At 44.9% G+C, this 25,845-nt stretch overlaps 1 protein-coding gene across 9 annotated transcripts in view; it reads right to left on the minus strand.

The window, feature by feature from the left end:
- Positions 1–237: 237 nt before the first annotated feature.
- LOC116792349 (monocarboxylate transporter 2-like) overlaps positions 238–25,845 on the minus strand; it is a 39,019-nt gene continuing 13,411 nt past the window's right edge. For 8 of the 9 annotated variants that reach the window (XM_032699244.1, XM_032699246.1, XM_032699245.1 and 5 more), the window contains 3 exons: positions 10,921–11,064; positions 4,798–5,655; positions 238–2,017 (listed from right to left, as the gene is read on the minus strand). In XM_032699244.1, the coding sequence (XP_032555135.1) occupies positions 1,725–2,017; positions 4,798–5,655; positions 10,921–11,064 (1,295 nt within the window). In that variant the 3' untranslated portion in view covers positions 238–1,724. Of the gene's footprint in view, positions 2,018–4,797; positions 5,656–10,920; positions 11,065–25,367; positions 25,591–25,845 lie in introns of those variants that run through there. The other variant, XM_032699250.1, reaches the window with a different exon arrangement.

Genomic DNA, 25,845 nt, shown 5'->3' on the forward strand with positions numbered 1-25,845 from the left:
AAAAATAGTTTTATTAAGTATATGAAAGCTTCCAGAAGGCGTATTGGAAAATGTTCACCTCTTTCAATGCCTTTTTTACTGAAATATCATAGGTAGATTTGACAGAAATAAAGGTTATTAAAAACACAGCACCAAAAGCCTAAATATATCACAGAGATCTTGGGGTTTTTTTCAGAGAAAATACAAGATGTGACATAAGGATAAAATTTAAGTCCTACTGAAGTCAATGGCCAAAGACCACTATTCTTCAGTGAAACAAAAGATTTCACAGAAAAGGTTTTGTACAAGAGAATGTATTTCAAGAGTACAGTGTATTTATGAAAGTATTTTTGCATGGCTTTCTTCACAATGTGTAACACAAGTGATAATTAAATAGAGCTTCTCAGCGACGAAGTCATGAAAAAAATACTATCTGATCACATATGGGCACCCCTGAAGTAAATTAAAAGGAGAGCTAGCCTTTGGACTGGTGTTGACTTCAGATTTGGGTGACCTGCCCGAAAAGTCCTAGTTTTATCTAGTCACTTGGAGCTAAACCCACAAAAGTCTGATGATTCAACAGCATGATGCCATACTCAGCACCCATGGCTCCTGGGCAACAGCTGCTTAGTATAAAACACATAGGTCAGAGTCCTGATCTTCCCACCTCAAAATTATCACCATGAGATGACAGTCTCCTGCATGGCCTCAGCTCCACCTCTGCATCACTGACCTGGGGAAGTCTATTTAATTCCACAGGATGGCATGAGGCCAGCAGGTATTGCAGTGCAAGCACCAGGGAGGTGCCTATCCCGGCCCAAACAAGGGGGAGGCAGCTGTGTTTGTATTCCCTCCAGGATGGATGCAACTAAACCAGGTTAAAAAAACATGGCACAAGGTCGCAGCTCTGAGACAGTGTTTAAAATCTCTCATCCTGAGTAGCATGAGGCACACAGTGAGCAGACTGCACTGCAGACAAGGTTGTGGTTTAATGCACAACTATCCATGGTATTCCCTATTTTCTAGCACAGGATACCTGTGCTCAGCAGGGCTTTTAGGCATCCAACTCAGGGCAGTGGATCCCCATTTCAGCTTTGGCATGTCTAGGCTTTATTCACTGATGCAATGATGCCCTCCTCTGTGTTCCAGTTCTTCATTTGTACAATTAATTAATAGTAGCAGCACTTATTGCCTCACCAGGGTGTTGTAAAGAAAAAGCATGCTAAAAATGGTAAGGCACTCAAGAAACTGGATAATAAGGACTTTGTAACCTCTCAGAGAAAATTTCAATTTGCACTTTTTGAATGCAGATCGAAGTTTAAGCCCTTTAAAACTAAATTTCTGCCCCACACAGGCAAAGCACTTGAAGAAGGACTCCTGTAGTATGTTGGCCTTGTCCTGGCTACCTACATTACATCACCTTTCTGGCCTTTTCCCTGAGTGCAGCTATAGTACAGGGAATAACAGCAGGGTGTCAGTTATACCCCAACTCAGCCCCTATGGGAAATGGAAAATATCTAAAGGAAAATAATATTGCAGGACCTTTGGTATGCAAATGGACACTGCACAGCGTCCCAGCACTTTATGAGAATCAAGACTTGATTCTGTTCTACTTTTCTCCTACAGCAACAATGAAGACAATGCACATGGTAGAGAGTAAAATTTAAAAACCTATTGTGATTTCACAACAGGTGCTCACTTAAGAAACCCAGAAGTCATTTCCTGTTCAGCCTATGAGAACAGGTTTAAACTTCATTTGTGCCATTCATTTCCTTCTTTCCTCCTTCTCGTTCCTCTCTCAAGGGTTCCAGCTCAGGTCCAGCCTGTGTGGTGTCTTTGTTCCAGTTGTTTCTGCCTTCATTTTCTGTCCTTACAGGTTTAGGATCCTCTTCTTTTGTCTTTTTTTCCTTCTCCTCCTTGGCAAGCATACGGTAATTATAATAATTCATGATGAACAGGAAGGTTCCTGCCAGGACCATCACAGCTCCACATTTAATGAACATATATTTATAGTCCCCAAAGGTATCAATAAGAGTTCCTGTAAAATATATATTAAAAAAAAGGAAAAAAGAAAAAGAAACTTAGAGATGAAGGCAAGATTATTGTGTTTTCAGACCCTAAATATAAAGGAACACCCCTGTGGCTTTAGAATAGGATAAGGCATTTTCTGGGCTTCTGATCTCTCCCACAGACATCCTGAACCTGCAAATACTTCAAACATGTTCCACTGTACAGACTGTGGGTAGTTGACATTTGTACAGGTAATGCTACTCATAATTTGCATAGTTAAGTAGAAGAGGACAGAACCTACACTGTAAAGCCTGGACTTTTCCAGCACACCTATTTTTTCCATGGAGAAACTATTCCTCTGATCATAGAACCTGCAGGCAGCCTTTCCACTGACTCCAGTGATCAGCTACAAGGATGTCCATTTGACTTGGCAGTCCTCAGGCTGCCAATAAAACTGGCAGCTTTTGAGAAGACCTTCCTGAGAAGGCACCTGCCCACTGGATCTCGTCTCAGACTCCTGACAAAGACCCTTGGATTTATTCCACCACAGGTTGTTCACCAGCATTAGAGGGAACTCAGCTTTCGGTCACAGCTGCCCTTTCTGCATTTAAACTCATGATCTAAAGATGAAAGGGCACAGCGTGGAACTGGGAAACATTAGTTCCAGGGAAAGCAAAGATGATGCTGTCAATGTCAGATAATTTCAATGCCAAGACAAATGTGACAGGTTCCTCTCAAAGGTTAATGCCTCTGCTACGGAGCTACAGAGTAATTGAAGGGAGATGGCTTAATTGAAATGTCACTGTTCTCCATTATGTCAAAATGTAATGCAAATCTTATTGGGATTACGATCCTGAGCATTAATTCCCATTTACTGGCGTAACATGGACCATTCTTAACATCCCAAATCCTAATTAAAGTAAGACCCACTCCTAACCTGGCCTTCATAGTACAGATAGTCCTCCTTGAAACTGCCCATCATCCATTAGCTCTCTGACTTTTTTGAATATGTTTTCCTCCTTAAAAAGAGGGACCTTTAATTACTTCCTGACTGACCCCTAATGTTGAAAAACTGATGATTAATTATCCCACTGCATTACACTAACAAGGGATTTTATGGTCACCAAATAGATTTCTTGATCACAAAAAATAATAATTTTTCACTGGTTTTGGTCAATGGTTTTTCCTGGATCATCCCTGGCTGCCTTGGTAACACCATTTTCAATGCACTGTGTTGTAACTGCACAATTCATATTACTGGTGAAACATCAACCAAGTGTTAATTGCAACAATTTTTCCTTTTCTGCTCATCAGGATGACCTAGAGGTCTCCTAAATACGTTTCAATGAGAGTTTTAATGAGTAGAGTATTGGAAAATTCAACAGTAGGATAGTCTTGCCTCTTTTCCTTTGAGAATAAGATAAAGTCATAAAACACACCGGGAACAATTTACTTAGTTCATTAAAGCAGAACCCTGTAGTAGGTTATTAAAATGCCAAAGAACCAATAAATTTGCTGCTTATTAAAACGGTGGGAAAAACCCTACAAAACTAATATTACTGATTATTACCTAGAACTGTTTTAGCCTCATTAACAGTCTCTGGTCATTAACTTAATCTTCCACACAGAAAATGATATAATTCAGAAAATGGTCATTTTAAAATTGTATTTTCTTTTGTTTGTCATTAATTAAATAATGAATCTCTAAGACAGCAAGAGGATACAGCTGCTTCTGTCACACTGTATGAACTACATGGTAATATGAAGAACTAAATGGCTCTACAAGACGTATCATATGGAGTATTAGCCAGATTTCAGTGTTGAATCCAGGAAATGGGTTTAAACTGCCTGCTTTCTATGCACCTTATACATCCAAATAAAGACAGCACACACAACCTAATTAAACATTTTTGCATGCTTAAAGGTGACCAGTTTCCAAACCAGTTATTCAAAATTGCATGCAGGTGAAATGCAAATTGCAGGACAGGGCAAATAGGTAGGACGGTATCTACACACTGAGAGAATGTCACCTATAAAGTAATTTTAATTCATGTTCAACTCAAATTTGATAGTACCTGAGCCAAATGCCAGATTCAAATATGGTGTCTTTCAGATATGGTGTGTTTTTTGTGGAAAGAGCACATGTTATAGAGGGAATATTAAGGATATTAAATCACAGGAGATCACTGCTCCCACTTACCTTTTTATGACTGTAAGTCCTCCTGAAGGTTCAATATTGTCCACATGGACCTTTGAGGGTCTCTTTCTTTTGATATTTCAAACCATCCAAAATAAACTTTTTTAAATTATTTTTGGAACAGCCTTAAATCTATCAGCTGCACTAAGATAACTCAATTTTGTAAGTGAAGTGCTCAGAGCCTTAGAGACAAAGAGAAAGGCTTAAGTTTGACTCAATGAAAGGATTTTGTACAACCAGTGTGTTTTAAATTGTGGTGGACTCCATCCTTTTGCAACAGGAGCAATCTCCAGGAGGAACTGTCTGAAGTGTAACATTCCTGGTGTGGTAGGAAGTCCTGCTCTGCAAGTTCAGTTCAAGTGTTTGAAGGGATCAGGGATTAAAAGATCACTCTCCAAAACTGACTTCAGCTGGAGGACTACACAAAAAGGAGGAAGGAGGAAATGCTGGAGGAAATATTAAGGACCTCCTTCCCTGTCCAGTTACTGGTGGAAAAATGGTGGTTGGGAAGCAGAGAAAACACATTTAGAATAATTTCCTACAAACTGTGCTTGCAAGAGGCTAAATATAAGCCACAAGCCAGTGGAAGCAGAGGAGGAAAATGCACTCACCTCCAATAGGTGGTCCCAGCAGGATGGTGCAGCACTCCGCGATCGTGACGAGGCCGACGGCGCTTGTGAACCGGGCAGCTCCCACCAGGTCCATCAGTGTTTCAAAGAGCATGGCACAGACCATGCCAAAGGCCAGGCCGAAAAAGCTGGAGTAGACAACGAGCCCCATGTAGCTGGAAGCCAGAGGGCACAGGAGGTGACAAGCACCGTTGAAAGCAATGGCAAAGCTGAAGAAGTATTGAATGCGCGGCCTCACCCATTTGCTGTTTGCAATGATGCCAGTGGTGGGTCGAGCAACCATATCCACGATGGCAAGGATTGAGAGGAGGAAAGCAGCTGAATATTCATCAATGCCGGTGTGCTTTGCATATGGTGCCAGAAAAACAATGGGGGCAAAGAAACCCAGGAACATGAGCACGTTTCCGATCAGGTAAATCAAGAACCCTCTGTGTTTAAAGAGGGAAAAATCAAGGTACTGATTGATTTTTTCACAACAGTCCTTTCCTCCTTCTTCTTCTGTTTTATTCTCCATGGGGACATTTTTGGGACTACTCATTTCCATGGCATCTTCAGTGATCTTTCCTGTCAGAGCATCCTGGGTTTTGATTGATGCTGTGGCTGCCCCAATCGGTCTGAAGAGAGCTCCTGCCACACAGCAGTTTAATAAAATTGCCCCAAGAATTAAAAAGCTGCCCCTCCAGCCAAAATTTTCAAAAAGGAATTGGTTGAGAGGTGCCAGGGTGCAAAGCATCACAGGGCTGCCTGCCATAGCAAGGCCATTTGCAATGGGTCTCCTCTTCAGAAAGTATTTCCCTATGATTATCACTGATGGCTGGAGGTTGAGAGCAAGACCAAGTCCTGGAAAACAGTTAAGATTAAAAAAAAGAAAATTTGAGACCCATTTCACCTCAGGTCATTGTTTAAGGAAATTCATGGACAGTGGGACCACTGGTGGCTCTTCAACATGATAATCTTCATGCAAACTTTGGTCAAGGTGTCCCTGAGCTTCTGGCTGCCAAATTTGGGTAACCAGACCCCAGAAAGACCCTCTTAGTCAGACTGTCCCCCTGCTTTTGAACTGTGAATCTCTTGGGTGGCAAAACTGGGACAGAGTTTGCTTCAGGAAAAAATGAAACTGTTCCTTCAATGAATGCTGATGGGTTCTGTCTGGGCACAGTGGCCTTGCTGGGGGAGAGCATGGATTTATTTTTAAAAAATGACAACTCCCAGTTTGAGGAAGGTTTTTCTGGCTTGGACAGTGCCAGCCACCAAAGCACATCCTTTTGGGACTGGCCTCCCCTTCCATGGGCCACGGGCACTCAACATTGCTGCCAGGCAGAGAGCCCTGCACAGAAAATAACATCAACCCTCTCAGCCATGAGTAATTTGGTGGTGTGAGCAATGCAGGTGTAATGCAAGAGATTAAGAGGTCTGAAAGTACACTGCAAAAGAGCTACTGAGGATGCTAATTACACAGGACCCTAGAGTGTTTCTTTTAATTAAAATTTATTTTTATTGCATGTAGATATAAAAATGCTATTATAAATGTGCATTGCTAATTCAGTTAGAGAGCTTCTCTTGCGCAGGCAGAGATACCAAATGCTGGGACAGTCTTAATTTTCTGTGGTACTGTTTAAGAGCACTACCATACAGAATAAGAGAAACATAGAATCATTCAGGTTGGAAAATAAGTTCAAGACCATTGAGTCCAACCTTTGACCAATCATCACCTTATCAACTAGATCAGAGCACTAAGTGCCATGACCAGTTGTTTATTGAACACTCCCAAGGATGGTGAATCCACCACCTCCCTGGGCAGCCCCTTCCAATGCTTAATCACCCTTTCAGTGAAAAAATGCTTCCTGATGCCCAACATCAATAATCAAACATCAATAATATTTTCAAACATTTCTATGATGTGTAGTATTTTCTTAAAAATTTAATTCTTCATGATCTCCATCAAAATTACATTTAAAAATCATATTTTCCACTCTATCATCCAGGAAACAATGAGCTACATTAGGCCAAAGCAGAAATATAATCCTTAGAGTGATTATATCAGAGAACATGAATCCTGAAAATAGGGTCATGCAGATTTTTTCTTGTTCATTAGTCTATATAATTAGTTTGTTTAACTGTGCAGTACATAATTAGGCATATTGCTTTACAGAAGAGAATTTAGAAAGGTCAAGGTCCTCAAAATTAATTAAGGAACACTATCATTAGGCGCTGATAGAGTAGAATCCAACTGATGCAGCAGAATTCAGCTGATGTTGGATAGCTTTAGTTCGAATGGGTTTACAAAATTATGATTTTTGCCAAGTCTAAGATTCCTTTTTTTTTAATTACTTTGAAGTTTACAACATTAAAAATAAATTCAAATGGCAACATATTAAAATTAATCTTGTTATGAAACACATTCTCAGTATGAACTTTGCTAGATAGTCCATATATTTGGTAGGGCACGTCTTTGGGAAGTACAGGCTGCTCATGCACATACGGGGCCAAATTCAGGCTGACCTGAGAACCACAGAGGGTAAACACCACCTTGGTTAGAGAACACCCTTGATGGTGCTCAGATATAGGAATGCATCTTCTTTCACCTGAGAAGATGCAGTACAGTGGATGAGAATTTGCCTTAACTCCCCATTTCTCAGGCTGATCAGTAAGGGCAGAAATTGAAACATCATTTCCACAGAATCATTTTTGGTAGGGACCTACCACATGTTTTCCAGAGAAGGAAATCCAGACTGGATGCCAGCTACCCACTTAAACAATAATCAACTCAAATTTTTTATTATGTGAACATTAATTTGCCAGTCAGACAAATCCAATTTAATATTACCTCATGCTCTTCCCATTAATTGAATTTGGAGAGTTCCAAATTGAATAACTGCAATTTCAATTTACTTTAAGCTTTTGGCTTACTTTAGTTGGAAATCTTTACATCCATTTTATTGCAGTTTTCAGAAACTACAGCAGCTTTTCCATAGCTGAAATTGTTACTCAATAACCACATTTCCTCCCCAGGGATATGACAGAGAGGCCTGTCAGTGGAATTGCATGGGCAGAAGCAAGCCTGTGCCAGATACAATGTCCTTCCCTGGATTAAATACATCTCCCTCATATTAGAAGGAAGTGCTGCTACAGGAGTCAGCTGTGTAGCTATTGATCACGTTCTTACTTTATCAGCAAGGGAAGATCTGACCAAGTATTTCAATGCTCAATGTTTTCAGCTGTGGCAAAGACTCTACTCTCATCAGCCAGCAGGCTTCATCCAGGATCCCGTTTTATTTCCCGGCAGTCCAATTGGTACAGGTTGAGTTAAACTCTGACCTGTTGTTACTGCCTTGCATTTAGCTTTGAAATTTGCTTCTTCTACCTCAGACTTAAGAAAAGGCTGCACGTCAAAAACACCCATTTCATGCATCCAGGCTGGCAGTTGTCCAGGCCGACAGCTTGCAAACCCCATTTCTTTTTCTAAGCGCTGTAGGGAAACAAATGGGAAGAGACTGCGGGGTTTGCAGTGTGTGCAAAGAGCCTCGTGCAGCACAGAGCTCGGTGCCATCAAGGACAGAGCTGCCTCTGACAGCAGAGCCTGGTTCCTGCTCTGCATGCAAATGGCACAGACATGATCATGAAAGCAGCTGAGATTGCCGTGTCTAATCTCTCCACCACAAGCAGATACTTCCTGTTCTGCTCCTCTGAAGAGATTTCCATCAATATGCCACAGGCAGAGGGCTGTAGCAGAGACCTCCCAGCACCAGCTACCTTGTTTGTATCTCCATCCCTGAGAATTACATGAACACAGACTTTTAAATCAGCCTTTCCAGGCTAGCAGGAAGGAGGCTAAAAAGAGGGTGATGTTTACAGGCTGCTTTGCAGTTACTGCAAATCCCCTTCACAAAAGTCTCTCTCCTCGTGCAGTAACGCTGTCACAGCTGCCTGATGAGCAGGCAGCTCTCTAATTGCCCTTGAATGCTTCCATGTAAGGCCTGACCAGCAAAAGCACTTCAAGTGTAATTAGAGGCATCAAGCATGTTAGCAGGCGCACAAGCATCTTCCCTTCTCTCTCAAATTAATATTCCTTCTCCAGCACACACACCATGCCTGGAAATGATGGGTTATTAGCCAAGACCTCATCCATACGTCTGCCCTCGTTCAGCAAGCAGGAGGAAAAGAGGCACACAACAAAAAATGGGCTTTGCTCTAAGGAAAAAACACAGCATTAAAGACCAGGAGATGTGGGGGTGGTTTGCCCCGTACCTTGAGGCTGGTGGGAGGGTTACACGTGTGCACTGAGTACAGAGCAGACTGTCAGCTTTCTGAGGTGGGCAGCAGACCAGATTTACAAACATATTCAGGGACCAAAAAAGATCAAGGTCTTCATCAATCCATTTGGGTTAGGCACAAAACACGTCCTGCCATGTTTTTAGACAAGGATCTTTGAACACAGAAGCTGGTGTCTTCCTACAGCCCTGTTTCTTGCCTAAGCCCTTCTGCTTACCAAAATGCATATATTTTTAGCAAAGTTTTTATGGTTTCTGTGTGTTAATCCAGTGTCAGTCAACTCAGAATCATAGAATGGTTTGGGTTGGAAGGGACCTTAAATATTTTCCAGTTCCACCCTCTGCCGTGGGCAGGGACATCTCCCAGGATGCTCAGAGCTCCATCCAGCCTGGCCTCGAACACTTCCAGGGATGGGCAGCCACAGGTTCTCTGGGCAACCTGTTCCAGGGCCTCACCACCCTCAGAGGGAAGAATTTCTTCCTAATACCTAATCTAAACCTACCCTCTGCCAGCTTGACATCATTCCCCTTGTCCTGTCACCACATGCACTTCCTATAGAAGACTTCTTTAGCAGGGAAGGAAGCAAGCTCATGCATCAATAAATAGTGGGAGATATTGGTTATTTTTATTTCCCATTGCTTTGTTTCTGGAATCTCTTTCAAGGAATCTGCAAGATTTATTCATCCAGTAATAACACAGTTTCATCTAATTACAGTGACGCTCCTTAGAAAGAGCAAGGTTTAAGAGAAGGAATCCTATATAGGGATTTATTCACTACTCTACAGATTTACTAAAGCAATATTGGTGTAGAAGAGCAGGATGACAATCTTTCTGTCCCAATTTACTTTGCTAGTGGCTGGTTTTATCGATTTTAGATGTTGAGCTCACACTTTTCACATTCAGAAAGCAGCAACACTTAATGCATCTGTGGAGAGATTGGGAACATTCATTAAAACATACACCTTGCAACCTCAAAAGCCAATTTTGAACTCACTGTGTCATGTTTTCAAGCAGATGTCCTAGGTGCCCTGGAAGAAACATTGGCTGTACCTTATCCAAAATAATAAACAAAAATGTTTATAATCAAGCATCTATACTCACTCAGGTAGAGAAGTCTAATGCATCTACCTTTAAAAGCCATAACCTGGCACCTGCAGGCTTTAAAGTGCTGGACTGAGCCTATGTCTTCTCCTGTTTCCAATATTTACATAGAATACAGACAATTTAAATTGCAACTTCAGTAAGGAAATACAGTTGGTGTTTGTTCACCAATAGGGAGAATATTGCTTATTTCTAATCAACTCCCAGGTTACTATTTTCAGATAAAGGACCTCCTCACCTCACAAGCTGGCAAAGGGCAAGTGAACTAAAGCAAACCCCTGAAATCTCATTTTATGTATCCCACAGAGGGAAGATAACACACAGTAATATGGGAACACTGGTGCTCTCTTATAGCCACACTTGCATCCAGAAGGACTTGCTTTGCCCAGGGCAGAGCACAGTCAACCTGAATTTGCTTCAATTGTTGCTGAGGGCACTGATGGCCACCCCCACTGTCCCCCCCAGCCCAGAGCACTCAGCTGCCAAGAGCACAGCCCTGCTGAGATCCCACACGCGATGTTCAGCCGGGAACACAGAGCTGAGCAGGGACATGCTCTTTGTTAAAGTTCATCTGGAGCAGTTAATAAGGAGGGCCCTTGTCCCACCAGCTTCTGTCACCACTTTCCTTTCCCATTGTGTTTGTGTCGGTCCTCTCAGTGCCCAAGTGTGGATGTCCCAGGCCATCGGAAGTGAACTTCAACCGTGGAGGAGAAGGAGGTGCTCTGTTCTTACCTGTAATGAAGCCCACACAGATGTAGAGCTGCAGGATGCTGGTGCAGAAGGCAGCTGAGATCATCCCAGCACCACACAAAAGGCCCCCAAACATGACCACGGGGCGGCTGCCATAGCGGTTCACTAAAATACTGCTAATGGGACCTGGGGAAAGAGTGAAAAAGGGTCCTTGAGGTTGGTATCTTCTGACAGAAGGGTATATTTGTCACAAAGCAGTTAAAACCCTGCATTATCAGTGCTCCTGAGGTGCTGCTGACAGCTTTTAGGGTGACTTCAGGAAGAAAATGGAAAACCAGAGAAAGATGATCCACACGGAGATGGCAGCATGCCTGATGCCAAGGCTGTGTGCTCAGTGACAGCTCCTGCCCCCAGGACTTTCAGATGTCATCAGAGAAGGCAAACAGCAAAAACAAATCAGGTGAACACATGATCTCAACATAGGAGCTTCCTGATTTATGGTGATAGTAAACCACACACACAAAGCAGTGGTTCATATTACGAGGCTGATATCATGAATGCTGTTGCATTTTTAATGCCCCCATTTAATGCAATTCCAATACTGCTGACCAGGACCAAAGCTTCAGCAGAACAGTTTTAATTAAATCTTAATAGTAGTCCATGTAGGTAGAAACAGTTTAGGATGATGGATTAGCCAGAGCTCAAAAGAATCTGTTTGGCCTTGCGTTTATGCAAAAAGGAGGTTCAGGAAAGTGTAAAATTATGAAAGAGGGAAATGGTTTAGCAAAGACTGTGCACACTGAAAGGAAGCATTGAAATCTGAGGAAGTGAAACATGGAGGACCAGTAAAAATCAGAATCGCAGAATAATATATATATGAGAGACTTTGGTGGACTCAGGACCAGCCTCCTGCTCAAAGCAAAGCCAACTCTGAAGTTAGATCAGGCTGACACATCAGAACTAGAGAAAGTAAACCAAGCAGGAAAGACCAGTCCAGAAGTCCAAGCCTTGAGATGCGAGGAAAAGATTCTGTATTACTCAAAAACCTTGAATCAAAATGCTTCAAAAATAATGTTGGAAGGGGAATACAGGCCAGGCAGCTTTTAGTATCTCATCTTACACGGTTCTACTCATCACACAGCAATGGTATTTCAGAGCCCAATGTGCCTGTTTGCCTTCATTTCTGCCACTATGAACAGCCCACACCATCCACACACAGAGTACTGGAAACAGGTATTGTAAACATACAAGCATCTCTTAGGAGTTTGCCTGTGGGGACCTACCTTTCCACAGAGCCATGTGGAAGAATATTTACCTTTGCTTAAATAATCTCAACCAGAAATAGGGCCAGAGGTCTTTCCAGACTCTGCAAACCACGGCACAGCTGAGCACAGGAATGAGACCCAGAAACCCAAATAGTCCCTCAGCATGGCTGACAACATACAAACAAGTTCTCAGCTGTTAAAATGTGCACAGATAGAAAACAATAAGTATGACTGGTTTAATCTGGGGAATGAAGCCCACAGAAATACTTTCCACTAGATGTCTGAGGTCAAAACACTCCTAGATGAAATACACACAAGCACAGTCTCAACAGCATCCCTGTAACTGTGTAATCTGTGAGCTGGTCCCATCAATTGCATCACTCAATTAAAATTTCTCTGTGTATAATTATGTGGAGAGTTTTTGTCCCCTAATCCTGTAACTGGATTCACACACACCCCCTTCTGCTGCGCAGAGCACTACAAAATCCAATGAGAAGTTCTGGGGAAGGAGATACATATATCAGCTCAGCACAGTGAGAAAAGGACCCCTTTCTGTCTGAGTTTCCACTGGTCAGGGTGTGGACTTGCATCATGCTTGAGCTGGTCTCAGCATGTCCCATAATTCAATAGATCGAGCCAGTGTTCCTCGGAAAGGCACCAACACATTCATCTGCAGCCCAAGGGCATGCAACTCTTCCATTTTTCAATTTTCCACATGTCCGCATTTCTCCAGAATCAATCTAATTACTCAGCTAAGAAAATGTGGTTTCAATTACTTTCTCGCATTGGAAGAGGGCTTTCACATCAGCCCTAAAACTATAGGATGTTGTACCACAGAGCAGAGCATTTAAAGCCCACAGGATTCCTTCTAAGGCCCCTCTCCTGTTCCAACCCAGGGCAGCGGCCAGGGAGAGAAGCCTCTGCTACAAGAAGTTAAACAGCCTGCTCATATACATCCACTCTTGCAGCATCCAGCTTGGGAAAGGATCTATGGATCTACGGATCTATGTCCCTCTCGCTTCAGTCCATAAGCTCTTAGACCGGGTTCACCCATCAGTAAGGATGGTTTGGAGCATGACAGCAGATTATGAACTGGAAAGGGCTGAGGGTAGGACACCTTCTGCTCTGCTGCCCAGGTATGGGGACAGCCCAGGGTAGACGCTGGAGCAGAGGAAAATAAAAGTTCCTGTCCAAAACACTGTCTGTACAAATGAGAGAACCCTCTCTGTGTCCCTGGGGACCCTCCATGAGTGCAGCGTCCCTAGCCTCATCCCAGCTTCTCAGTGATCATTTATTAAGCCACAAGACTGCAATTGCTCCCTGTTCTTGTCATGTGTGATCTCTCAGCAATGCTTTGCAGTGGGTCTGCATGACCTTCAGCAAACAGCCTTCAGTTTTACAGGGGGATAATCAGTCCCACTTGTTTACCAGTCTGGTGTGTTCTTCAAAGGTGTCACCTGTCTGGGCTGGGCTGGACTCACAGGGAACTCAGACAAACTTCAGAAGCACATAAGCCTTTCTCTTTCACACCTTGAAACTGTAAGTCCAGGCACTGTGAGCCTGCTTTGCTAAAGAACACAGTGTACAGCACATGCCTGTGAGTGACAGCATTTGATCTCCCTGAGTAGCCTCACCCACACAGCACTGAGGGTTGGAGACCTCTAAGGTACTGAGTGCAGCCAGTTAGAGAAGAAAACAGGAGCAGAACACCTGGATTAAACCTTTCCAGCCACTGGAGAATCCACAGGGAAGGCCATGATGAGCACTCAACCTGCAGCAAAAGCATCACCTAGACCTACCCTTTACAAGACACCAAAAAATCCAACCCAAAGCCTCAAACAGTTGGGAAGCCAAACTTCCCTGAGCTGCTGCTCGAAGGCTGGAGGGTCTTTAATAGTCCTGAGCAGACCTTTCAAAGGCACTGAAGCAAGTGCAAAATCACATCCCCAAAATTACTTCCACTTAAGTCATTCTGGACCTACAGAAACACCCACAGGTTTAACGGAGCAGCCCTTCAAAAGCTGTCCCATCTCTCAGCAGAAACCAGTGCATGCAATGTGTCACGTATTGCACACTTCAGCTCCCAAATCCTGCCAGTCTGGGCAGGGGCACAGAGTACAGACACGTTGCCCTTCACCCTGCCCAGGTGTCTTCAGTGATCAGCATCAAACCCAGCAGATTTCAGGGCACCCCTCCTGCCCCGTGACACTCGCAGTGTATTTCTTGAGGGGGGGGGGTTGATCAGCCATCAAACATTAGATAACTTTAACAGCAGTGTCGTGGGGAGCTTCAGGAAACATCAAACAGCAGAGGAATTAAGACAAGAGAACACAAAGCCAGCACTGCAGCTGTGGGAAGTGGGAAACACAATTACTGCTTTGCTCGCAGCTATTGCAAAAATTAAAAGTGTGACAGCCCCTGGCAACACGGTGGAATTGAAAAGCAGGACCTGTCATTTACCAGTTACTCAGCTGGCATGGAAAGAATAAAGATGCTGTATATTACCACAGAGAAACCATTTACGGTAACAATGTGTGCAGCTTAAATCCCAAGGCACCTTTACTTGATAACACCTGCCTGGTCAAACGTGCAGGAGCCACAGGCTCCCTGTCCTGGCATCCAAAGGAAATAATTCTTCCTTCCTGCAAGCCTTCAGCAGGAGAAGCTAACAGGAGTCTGAGTGATTTTTGCCTCTTAATTTACAACATCAGGTGAGAAAAGGGCAAGAGGAACAGCTGGCAAAGTTCTCAGAAAGCTGCCATTTGCCTGGATTGACCTTGCAAAAGGAACCACACAAACACTTTGCAAGTCCCTGAAATGTCAGAGCAAGGAGCAAAAGATACCCCAGATGCTGAGCACCTCCCAGTGCACGGGGAGCAGAGCAGTCAGGGCCAGTGTCACCCCGCCAGGGCTGTGCCCACAACCCACCACCGTGACGGCACTGAAAATACAAACGAGGAAATTAGAAGTAACATTTAATCAACCCCTGGCACCCCAATACATTGCAATGACAAGGGTGCAGGGATAGTATTACCAGTGTTTTAGTGCAGGAAGGGATGGCATTCCCACACACTCAGCCTTAGGAAACACAGCAGCCCCTTCCCAGATCCAGCAAGTGACTTCCTCCCTTCTGACAAACTTCCAGCCATGGCCATCATGTATCATCCAGTGCAGGGGGATGACACAAGGCAGAGGAGGACACAGGGAAAGCTGAGCCTCATCCTGCTGCAGGCTTTGCTCAGAGCTGTGCCTGTGTCTCTGCAGCTCCCCTGGCTCAGTGTCTCCATCAGTGTCTCCATCACCCCTGGGTAAGAGCAAGGAATGCCCACTCAGAAACACCTCACTTACACCCCAAGCCCTTGGAGAACAGGGTGCACACAATGAGGGTTCTGCTTCTGCCTGCACTAAAACTCTCCGGTCTGGTGAGCAACGGTTTGCACCAAATATCTCCGAAAGATGCAGCTGGGATCATGGAGCCCCTGGAAGACTGATGAAATGTAAAGCACTATCTTCAGCCCCTATAAATCATGCTGGTTTAGTGCCTGTCCTGTTTAAAGCCTCTCTTTTCTCATATCTGTGGCAGATTTCCATTCTTTGTTAGCTGGTACATGAAAGGTCATGTCAAAGAGGCTGCTCTTGGTGGCAAGAGAAACACAGCAACTCGCCAGTGGGGAATGCAGCAAGCCCCAAATCATTTGTTAGCTTGTCCAATTACTTTTCACCTTGAGTTTTGTGTTTGCAGAAGTGAAAAGGACCCTGAAGAGGAGACTGTAAACCCAAAAAGAAAATGCAAAATACCCTGAATTCTCCTCTCTTCTCCTCCCCAAAGCCAGGCCATCTTGTCATCCATTCTTTTTGAGTCGCTGAACTATGATCCAGAGAGAATGATAATGCAGAGTTGGCATTTAACAAGAAACATCAATCCAGACTGGCTTCAACTCTTGCAAGTATGACAGTGCTCAAAAAAAAGACACCTGAATTGCCTTTCTGTTTTCCTCAACAAGGCTTATGAATTTTTTATGAGCCGCAAAACTTCCAGTCTCGGTACAAAACACTGATGTATTTCTAAAGGGACTAAAATATTCTTCTCTCCCATACTTCTGCCCCTGCACATATATATATATATATATATATATATATATCCCTTATTTGTAAAGTTTGGTGGTTTTTTTTAACTTAACCTCACACTAATAGACACAGTGTTCCTCTTTTTCGGTGGAACTTGTCTTGGATGAATTTCTGCTGAAATATTTTTGTGCAGGGCTCTCAGAGAAGTAACTGAGAGCTGAGACCCTGAAAAACTGACTCTGTCACCCAGAGGCCTCCAGCAACAGGGTTTTTTTCCAGGTTTCACAAGACTGACCTTCTGACAGTGTAAAGTGGCACAGAGCCATTGCAAATGTTCTGGGTCTGCTGGTAAGAGACCATTTGATGACCACGCAGATGATAAAATAGCAACACTTTAAAATCATCAAGTGCATGGAACTGCAGTGTTGGGAGATTTGGGACCACCAGTGCCCCCATCGCTGGGGCTGCAACATGCAGCTCAGCTTTTCCTAGTTTTCCACAGTGAGAAGTGGCTCTAAACAGCTGTTCCTGCACAGGGACATTGGTCAGCACCAAAAGAACTGCCCAGGTAGTTAATATTGTTCCAAACTTTTGTGAACACACAAACAGGAACTCAGCACAACATAACTGGCGTTGACTGTGCGGAGTCACTGGGGACGCACGAAGGAGTGGAGTGTACTCAGCAGGGAGGAAAGGGGGGGAATCATTTATGCTAATAAACTAAAGCCTATTTTTACACCAGTGGTAAAACGACAGGAGCAGGCCTGCAATTTCCTCAGTAATAATCTCACTCCCTCCGTGGAATAGCGACACTGCCTTTGGCTTCGTAATTTATCCACCAGGGGACCAGCCCACTGTAACAGAGCAACCTCCTCATTACCCTGAAAATGAAAGCAAGTGTCCCCACATTATTAACATGCTGCCAGATCCCACCAGCCTCTGGAGACAGGGAGGATCAGCCATCAGCTCCTGGTACCCATGTGCAACCTGAAAGGAAGGTGGTCTGAGAAAACACAAGGCACAGTTCCAGAGGCAGGGGAAAAGGGATGAGAGGGTTAAAACCTGCAGCCTTTCACTCGTTGTCATGCCAGAAGAGACTTGGATAGCTCATACTCGTAGGGCTTGGAGAACTGCTGCTCACCAGCTGATCCATGGTAGCTGAGCCCAGATGTGCCTGCTCCAGATCACTGGAGAAGAACTGGTGGTACCTGCTAATAATGAAGTATATTATTAATCTCAGTTGCTTGGTTCAGATGGTTTTGTTTGCACCTGCACTGGCTGAGGAGCCCACAAACAACTGGCTCTTCCTCGGGCAGTGCTGCTGAACACAGGATGGCCACTCATGCCAGTGCTGGAGGACAAGTGGCAGTGAGCAAAGGCCCCAGGTGACAACCACAGCATCAAATATCACTCTACCAGACCCCACAGGGCAGCTTCCAAAGACCTGTCCACACCTAAACCACCGTGATGCCTCCAGCTAATGACCCTGACCTCCCATCAGAAATACTTGCATTTACCAGAGCAGCTTCCAATTTTTTTAAAAAAAATAAATAAATAAATAAGAAGAAAAACAAAATAGACGAGTTCCAAGCTTCAGAAAGACAAAGTGTTCTCCTCCTTATCCAGCAATCTTTTCTGATCAGCACTCAGGCATTTCAATTCCCAGATAACCCAGCTGACACGTGCTGCTCCTGCGGCACACGGAGGAGCCACAGGCCAACAGCTCCAAAACTGGGGCTGCAGCCAAGGTCCCTCGTGTCACTTCGTATTTAGGCAGTTAAATAACTGCTCCTGCAAGGGGATGGCATCTCAGGTGCCCAGGACATGTCACCTGCCTGTGCCTGGGGGGTGCCCCGGCTGCCGGTCTGGATCTCACCCACACAGCAGATAACAGGCACTCACCCTCAGAAGGTCACGACGTCATGGTTTTTGAACTGCTTTTCCATGATTTCTTTACTTAACTTTTTGCTTTGGCAGGACTCCTGACTTTTATCTCTTCCATCATTCAAAGCCCAGCTGCATGAATTCCTTCAACAACTCTCTCTGGAGGTCAACAGCCTATTCATTACCTCTCTTAACACACTGTTCTGCGAGCAAGTTGGCCCCTGCCTGGTCACACTCTCCAAAGGGCTTTACCCATCCCTGGAAAGACCTGCATGACTTGACCAAGAGGCCAGTTATGCTGGAGAGCCCATTCAGGGGCAGAAGAGCTGCAGTGCTGTGGGACAGGTTGGCATCAGAGCTCTTGCCCACCCAAAACACATCCTGTACTGACTGGGGAAAGAAGCTTTCAACTTGGGGCAGTGGCTATAACTTATTCCTGGGCTTAACACCTGCCTGTGCACCACTATCAATCCCCACAACCAAAACTCTTTGCTTTCTTCTTCCTAGTTCTTATTAATCTTGGTTTTTATTAAATCTATCACATCTCTATTACTGCTGCCTGGTGACCTTGCTAGCTCCAATGAAGGGCAAAATGATAAAGCTTTGTGACCAAGCCCACGAACACGGAAATATTTCACCTGAGCCTATAGTGCTATTATGGCTCTTAAGTAGAGTAGAGCTATTTAAAAAAATAAAAAATATAAGCCCATACATGGTGACCTTGCAGAGCTTGAGTGCTCTCTGAGAGTCAGGAGAAGTATATGAATCTGCAGCACCATCCATTACAGAAATCAAATCATTCCTCATCCAGCATTCATATCAAAATCCACAACTGTAATGGTGCTGCTACCCCAGGGATAGCCCCAGCATGGGAAGATGTCTTGTTTCAATGGCATGGGGAGGCTGATTGAGTGGGACTCCAAGAGGTGGGAGGATAAGAAAAGGGTGAAGTCCAGCACTGGGCAGCTCCAGGGAGCACCTGAAATTGGGCCAGGATGGCAGGATACTGGATATCCACTGTGATAAACAGAGATATTCCTTTTATTTCAGCCTCCACAGAATATCCAGGTGGAAAAGCACACACCTAGGGAAATCCTAGCAAAAACCCTACTTGAGAATTTTTGTTGAACCAGTGCTGCAAGCAGAGCAGTAGAGAGCTGACACAGGCTACAATACTACAAACAACCTGTCCTCCTCTCCCTGTCCCTCTTCTCTCTCATAACCCCTGCTCAGCACTCAGGGCTGATGAAGAGATGCTCATGTCATTTCAGACACCCTTGGGTCAGTGAGGCACCATCTGGGGTGGCCAGACACAGCCCAGGACCCAGAGGATACAGGTGCTGGATCTCCTGGTAAGGTCAGTGAGCAGCCAGCTGCAAATCCACACTGTGTTTGTGAGCAACTCTGAATGCAAATCCTGTTTGGGTCCTGACCCTTTTATTTCTCTGCTAAACCCACATTATACAACATGCTGGGCAATGCACAGCACACAATTTTACCAGTCACCCCTGTCACCATGCTTTCAGCAGGTAGAGCCTCCAGCCATCCCAGTGCTTGTGGTCCATCAGGCCATCCCAGAGCCAAAACTGGCTTGCAGAGAGCTTGCACCCCTCAAGGCATAGCCTGGACTCTGCTAGCCACTTACTGCTTGCCCTTGAAAAAAACCACTTTCCTCCCATGCCTCAGTTTCCCCTTGTGGTGCTCTGGTACCTTACAGCTATTTGAAAGCTCTTGGGATGGGTGGAGAGCCTTGGGTGGGGTCTCCTGGAGGCAGAGAAGGTTTTGATGGAGTCTGGACCAGAGCAGAAGAGAACATTGGCAGTTTTGATAAAGTTAAAAACTGCAGAATCAAACTTATTATTAATATAGCTCTACGCCACTGCATGTTGTAAGGTGCTTTCTAAACCTGTCACTGCAATTTATCATGCTAGCAATGTAATAAAATACAGCTATAAAATTTTGGATTAAATATTCAAGGTCAATGGTGGACTCTCAGCATCCCCATCTCTTCCTTACTGCTTTAGTAGATGCTCTATTAAGCAGCTAAAAGCTCTGGGAGAAAGTTTCTTTGGAGAAAAGATTCAGTTGTGGAGCATTTCCAGAATTAAATCTTCAGATATTTCATCAAATTACAAAACAATAAATAACAAACAACAAGAGTAATAAACACTTCAGGCTGAGGCTTTTCCTTTAGAAAAACTCTCATTTTTCTTGTGCTTGCAAAATGTGGTTCTCTGCTGCTGTCTTTGAAAAATAGACAGAAGGTGATTCCTTAATTTTAATAGAAATTTGGACGTGTTAGAGCAGCACCCTGGAGATTTTGGGAGGAGTGTTACAGCAGCGCACAGCAAGGCTGAGACCAAAATTCCATTTCAGTGCACACTGAATAAAAACAATGCTGATGCAACTGAGCTTTTTATGTATTAAAGGGCAACAGAAGCAGCACATATTTACACCTACAAGCTGTGCACAAACCTGCACAGCAATTGCAACAGACTGAAGTTCTTCAAAATTACTAAAAAGAAGGTCTCATGCTCCCTGCTTTAGCCCCAGTTATTCAAACCAAGCTGCTGGTTGATCCTCTGTGTCAGGATCTGGTCAGATGACTCCTCTTATTCCATTATAAAAATGAAGGAAGCAGTGGGCCACAACATCACCATTTAAAAAAAAAAAAAAAAAAAAAAAAGGAAAAACCCACTGAAAATGCAGATACTGCTCTAGGCATTAAGTTATTCTCTCTATTCTGGCACATGTGCCAGAGAGCTGGCTCGTTGTTCAAGCTCTAACATAAGTCTGCCATAACAAAAGATGATCCCATGATCCATACCTCTCTTATAGCCTTACGGGAGAAGGTAACAGCTACAAGAACATTGCTGCTGCTAAATTATTAGCAAATTAATATTGCTTATATTTTCTTTCCTGGGAGCTAAGATGCCTCCTGCTTTCCCTGGGAAACAATTATGCCCAGGGACATATCTGTGGCTTAGCTTTAAATGTATCACCCTTGAAAATGGGAGAAGGGAAGCTCAGTTTGGTGTTGTGAACGTGACACAGGCACAGGGCCCAAATCAGGAGGTGCAAAGGCCGAAGACTTTTGGCTTTGCAATGAGGTTGTTTCCTGAACAAAATTTACCCCTGTACTTGAGGGAAGACCTCAGGAACCTTGGTATTTTGTTGGCACAGCAAAGTCCAAGGAGGTAATTTGCAAAGGGAAACCCTGCCCAGGGCATCTGACAGCACGATGGGTGCCCTGTGGGGCTCCAGATTTTGACAATGTTGGTGTGTCCTTGTCACCCCCAGAGCCTGTTGCCTGGGTGCTGAGGTGCAGCTGAAGCACCTTTAGGGAAGGATGATGCCGTGTCTCCTGGTCCCTGATGGAATCAGAGAATGGTTAAGGCTGGAAAAGTCCTCTAAAATCATTGATCAGATCCTGGTTCCTTTTCTTTTCATCCATCAAAGTCTCTGCTCTATAACATCTTTCTCATTTGGGGTAAGGGATGAGCTCCTCACCCATGACAAAAACAAAAAATGGTGGAAAGACTGTAGAACAGAAATCCTTCTTTATCAAATTGGCAAGGCTTCAGCCTGTGGGATTTAGTCAGAGAAAAGCAATGTTCTCTCATGCTCCTTAGTCACAAACCTCCCAGTCTGCCCTCCATGACTGGAAACACGGAATTGCTGAACATGAGCACTGACAAGAACTACAAGTACCCCATCATAAAGTCCAGGCTATCCACTTTACTGCACAGTAATCTGTTTTACTACTTGTATTATAGTGACAGAATTGTTTTCTGCAACCTAGTTCAGATTAAGAAACTGGGGGATAAGACACATTAACTTCTGTAATATATATTGCCAGAGCCTCGGCTGGTATAAAACAGCTTCCTGGGGGAATTAAGCAGAAAGTGAAGAGCAGAAACAGTCTCGGCTGCTGATTTTCAGTTTTAGTCTAAAAAACTGGAACTGCTCTAGTGCTACAAGCTAAAGCCTCAGGTGGCACTGTAAATCTGCATCCATGCTGTCAAAGTCAACAAAGCTTCTCCAGTGAAGATTTGAGTTGGTTCATGTATTTTCAGAAAATAAGCTTCATTTGCATTATTTATGAAATGCAAACATAAGCTCTGTCACACCGTAAGCTGCACGTCCCAAAAGCAAGTCCCTACACCAAGGAGCACAACAAGGAAACCAGAAACTGTTTCCTGAGGATGTTTGCAAACAAAAGCTGTGGTCAGTGGAAGCATCAGCCCCTGTGTGCCCTGCCAAGGCACCAGGACATGCCAGCTGCCCCCAGCTTCCAGGGACAGAGGGAGATGAGACTCCATGGAGTGTCAGTCCTCACAGGGGATATTCCTTTGCCCAGATGCCAATCTCAATGCCCTGAGTCCTGGTTCTGAGGGCCATGGTACAGTCCAGAGACAAGGCCAGCACTGGGAAGGGAACAGAAACACCGTGGCCTTTCTCTGAGGACAGCTGAGCAAACAGCAGTGCCTGTGCACTCTTGAGGAGAGCTTTTGATCCATGTGGCCACCTTCCAAATCACTGCCATTTATTGCAGTTGGAGCAGGGGGAAGGGGTGTGAGGCAAGTTTGGGGGTTTCCTTCAGCAGCTGTGATGCCCACACCTGACCCCAGCAAAGGCACCACTGGCCCTTCCAGACCCTCAGGATATGGACTTGTTGCCTCATGTAGGAGATGCTCAGTGCCCCCACACAATTCCCACACAGCTGCAGACTGCACCCCCTGCACCTCTGCTCTGTGACAGTTCTGCCCCACCACTGATTTGGGAAAGGAAAGGAATGGACAAGCCATGGCAATATTTAGTAACAGAATTAATTACTCAGGACTATGTTAAAAGTTTGGCATTTTTAGAATTTTTTTTTCAGGAAGATTAGCAAAAATCCAGTGTTCAACTATTTTATCGTCTTTCAGCAAAGTAAATCAAACTTTGCCATGCAGCTCTAACAGGCAGCACAGCAGAGCAAGAGCTGGGCAGCTCACAGGAACCATCCTTGAATGAGAATTTCCAAATCACTGGAGTTTAACGTAAATTAAACCCAATCCGGCATTAAATGCCTGGTCAATCAGATTAGGCATGTTAACTGTGGGCATGTGCATTTCATTGTTCCATGTTCCCCAGATTCCCACCATGGCCCTGTCTGCAGCCACTGAGTGACTTGGTATCTCACCCTGCAGAGAGGGTGAGGATCCAACAAGCATCAGTCATATTCCAGAGCAGAGCAGAGGAGGGGAGGACTGGTAAATGGACATAACTCAGCAAGGGGGAAGGTACAAAGGTACAATTGCCTGCAATTAAATCTAGTGGTGTCCAGCTGTACCATCCCCCACATTACTGGGAGGGTAAAGTTAAAGATCCTTGCAAAAAGGCAGGAGACACTCAGTTCATTGGGATAAAAGTCCACTACAACATCGCAGGTACAGAGCACTCGGCACTGGTTTGAACACTTGGAGAGACAGAGAAGGAGGTGGGCTGGAAAGTGAGGAGATGGGAGGAGGCAGAGGCAAGCAGAGCAGCATTTCACCTCCTCCAACACCAGCTCGTTGGCCATGACCTGCACCCTGAGGGGCTCCAGCCCCCCCCCCCTATGTCCCTATGAACAATTTCAGGCCCTGCCAGGTGCAGGGTTAAGCTGCAGAGCATGTTCCTCACTTGGTCACAGTCAGGCACTGAAGCACCTCTTCTATAGTGGGGGAAGTATGGAACTGTACAACATTTTTGTATTGGAAGACAAAGCAGAGCTGCCAACAACCCACAGGGGCAGCCAGGAGCCCCCAGCCCACAGGCACATTTATTGCAGTGTAGTGGGACAGGCGATGGGACAACAGTATGGCTCAAGCAGGGGATTTCTCATTCTAAATCACCTCTTGGGTTTTGCCTTAAGTGCTCCATTTGTGCATTCTCAAATAGGAACTCAGCTCTTGCAGAGCTGTTCTCCGTGGGACCAAGCCTTTGCAGTGGGTTGCAACAGAATGCGTTACAACAGACTCTGTACAACACATCTTTACCTTCCTTAGCAACTGTGCTGTCCAAAAACCACTACAGTGCACTATTAAGGAAAAAAAATCCTTTGCAAAAATAGAGAATATTTTCAGAATTGCTTTAATAGCCAGGATAAACATTGATGAAGTTTCCTGCAGTCACAGATCATGGTTCCTGTCCACCTCCCACTGCAGATTTAATCAAGAGCAGCCCAAGTTTTTCATTGAGTCATGAAAGTGATACCAAAATCCATAAAAAAGAGCAACATTAGGTGCAGTGCTTTACAACTGATAAGAACGACTAACTCTGGCGATTTCATTGCTGTGATTACAAGCTGCCACAATAAACAAGCAGATACTTCATTTATTACTCTATATCCATGCTCAGCTCTGCCTGAAACCCAGAACCAGCTGCTTCACACCAGTCTACTCCCAGGGCTTTGTACCTGATGCCCATGGAAAATTTTCACACTTGATCTTCTGATTTCTGGGTAGGTGACCTCAGCAACATCTTGGGTCTGGCCATGCTGGTACTTCACAGTCTCTTGGCTGCAAAGTTACTGACTTGTATCAGAGCAAGGCAGAAGGATGCTAGTGTTGCCCATCCCTTTACCACTTGGATACAAGGAATACATCTGGTATTGCCTTTGGGGGGAACAGAGCTGCTGTGTGACAGGACAAAGTCCTCATTTTGTTCATAGTGTCAGAGAAAGCCCCTGATGTGCAGCCTGTGGTTGGCAGTGTCCTGGGGAAGGGGGTGCAGTAGGGGGACACACCATGCTGTGGCTCAGCCTCTGGTGCACAGAGAGTATTGTACCCCTATAGAAAGGCTTTTGCAAAATACTGTGCCCATATCAGTGAAATATGCCCTATTTTGAAAAGCAGAAAAGGTACTGCAACCCCAACTGGAAATAAAGGGGATGTCAGCACCAAACTGGTCACAAAACATATTTTCAAAGACATTTGGAGTCTCCTACAGGCCAAAAAAGCACACAGAGGGGTCAAAAGAGTCCAGTGGCAAATTCAAAGGCACCAGACCTGTGTCCCAACCAACACTAATTCAACCAAAAATATTGCCCCTTCGCCCCTTATGCTTCACATATGACTTGTTTGCCAGAGCTAACGTTTGGAAACAGGATCAGAAAGTAAATCTGTGGGTGGTGCCCGTGCAGATGGGCACTGCTGCTGCTCCTCATCCACACTGTCCCAAAGAGGAGATTTCTGGCTTATTTCTGCTTTCACATCACGCAGTGGGGGCTGGTGCAGGATCACTCACCTGCACCGTACGTCGTGGCCAACATGATGGAGGAGATCCACGCCACCTCGCTATAGGACGTGCCAAAGAAATCCTGGATTTCTTTGAAGAAGATGGCCAAGCCCTTGGGGAAGGCGTAGGCGAAGCCGATCGAAACGAACGCCCCGAACACCACCGCCCAGCCCCAGCCGCCGTCCGGCGGGACGGGGGCTCGCCCTGGGGGCGGCATGGCTGGGGGGGCGAGCGGTGCCCACGGTCCTCGGGCAGCTCTGGAATACAAAGCGCAGAGTTGCCGGGTCAGGATGCGGAGCCCCGGACCCTCAGTCCCGGGATGCTGCTCCCCCAGTCCAGGCTGTGCTGCTCCTCCAGACCCCGGCCCTGGGAATGTCACTCCCTTGGGCCTCTCATCCCAGGACGCTGCTTCTCCATACCCTTGTTCTGGAGTGCTGCTGCCTGGAACCCCAGCCCAAGGATGCTGCTCCCCCAGCCCCGGAATGCT

The sequence above is a fragment of the Chiroxiphia lanceolata genome, chromosome 11, assembly GCF_009829145.1.
Source record: "Chiroxiphia lanceolata isolate bChiLan1 chromosome 11, bChiLan1.pri, whole genome shotgun sequence".
Classification (NCBI taxonomy): Eukaryota; Metazoa; Chordata; class Aves; order Passeriformes; family Pipridae; genus Chiroxiphia; species Chiroxiphia lanceolata.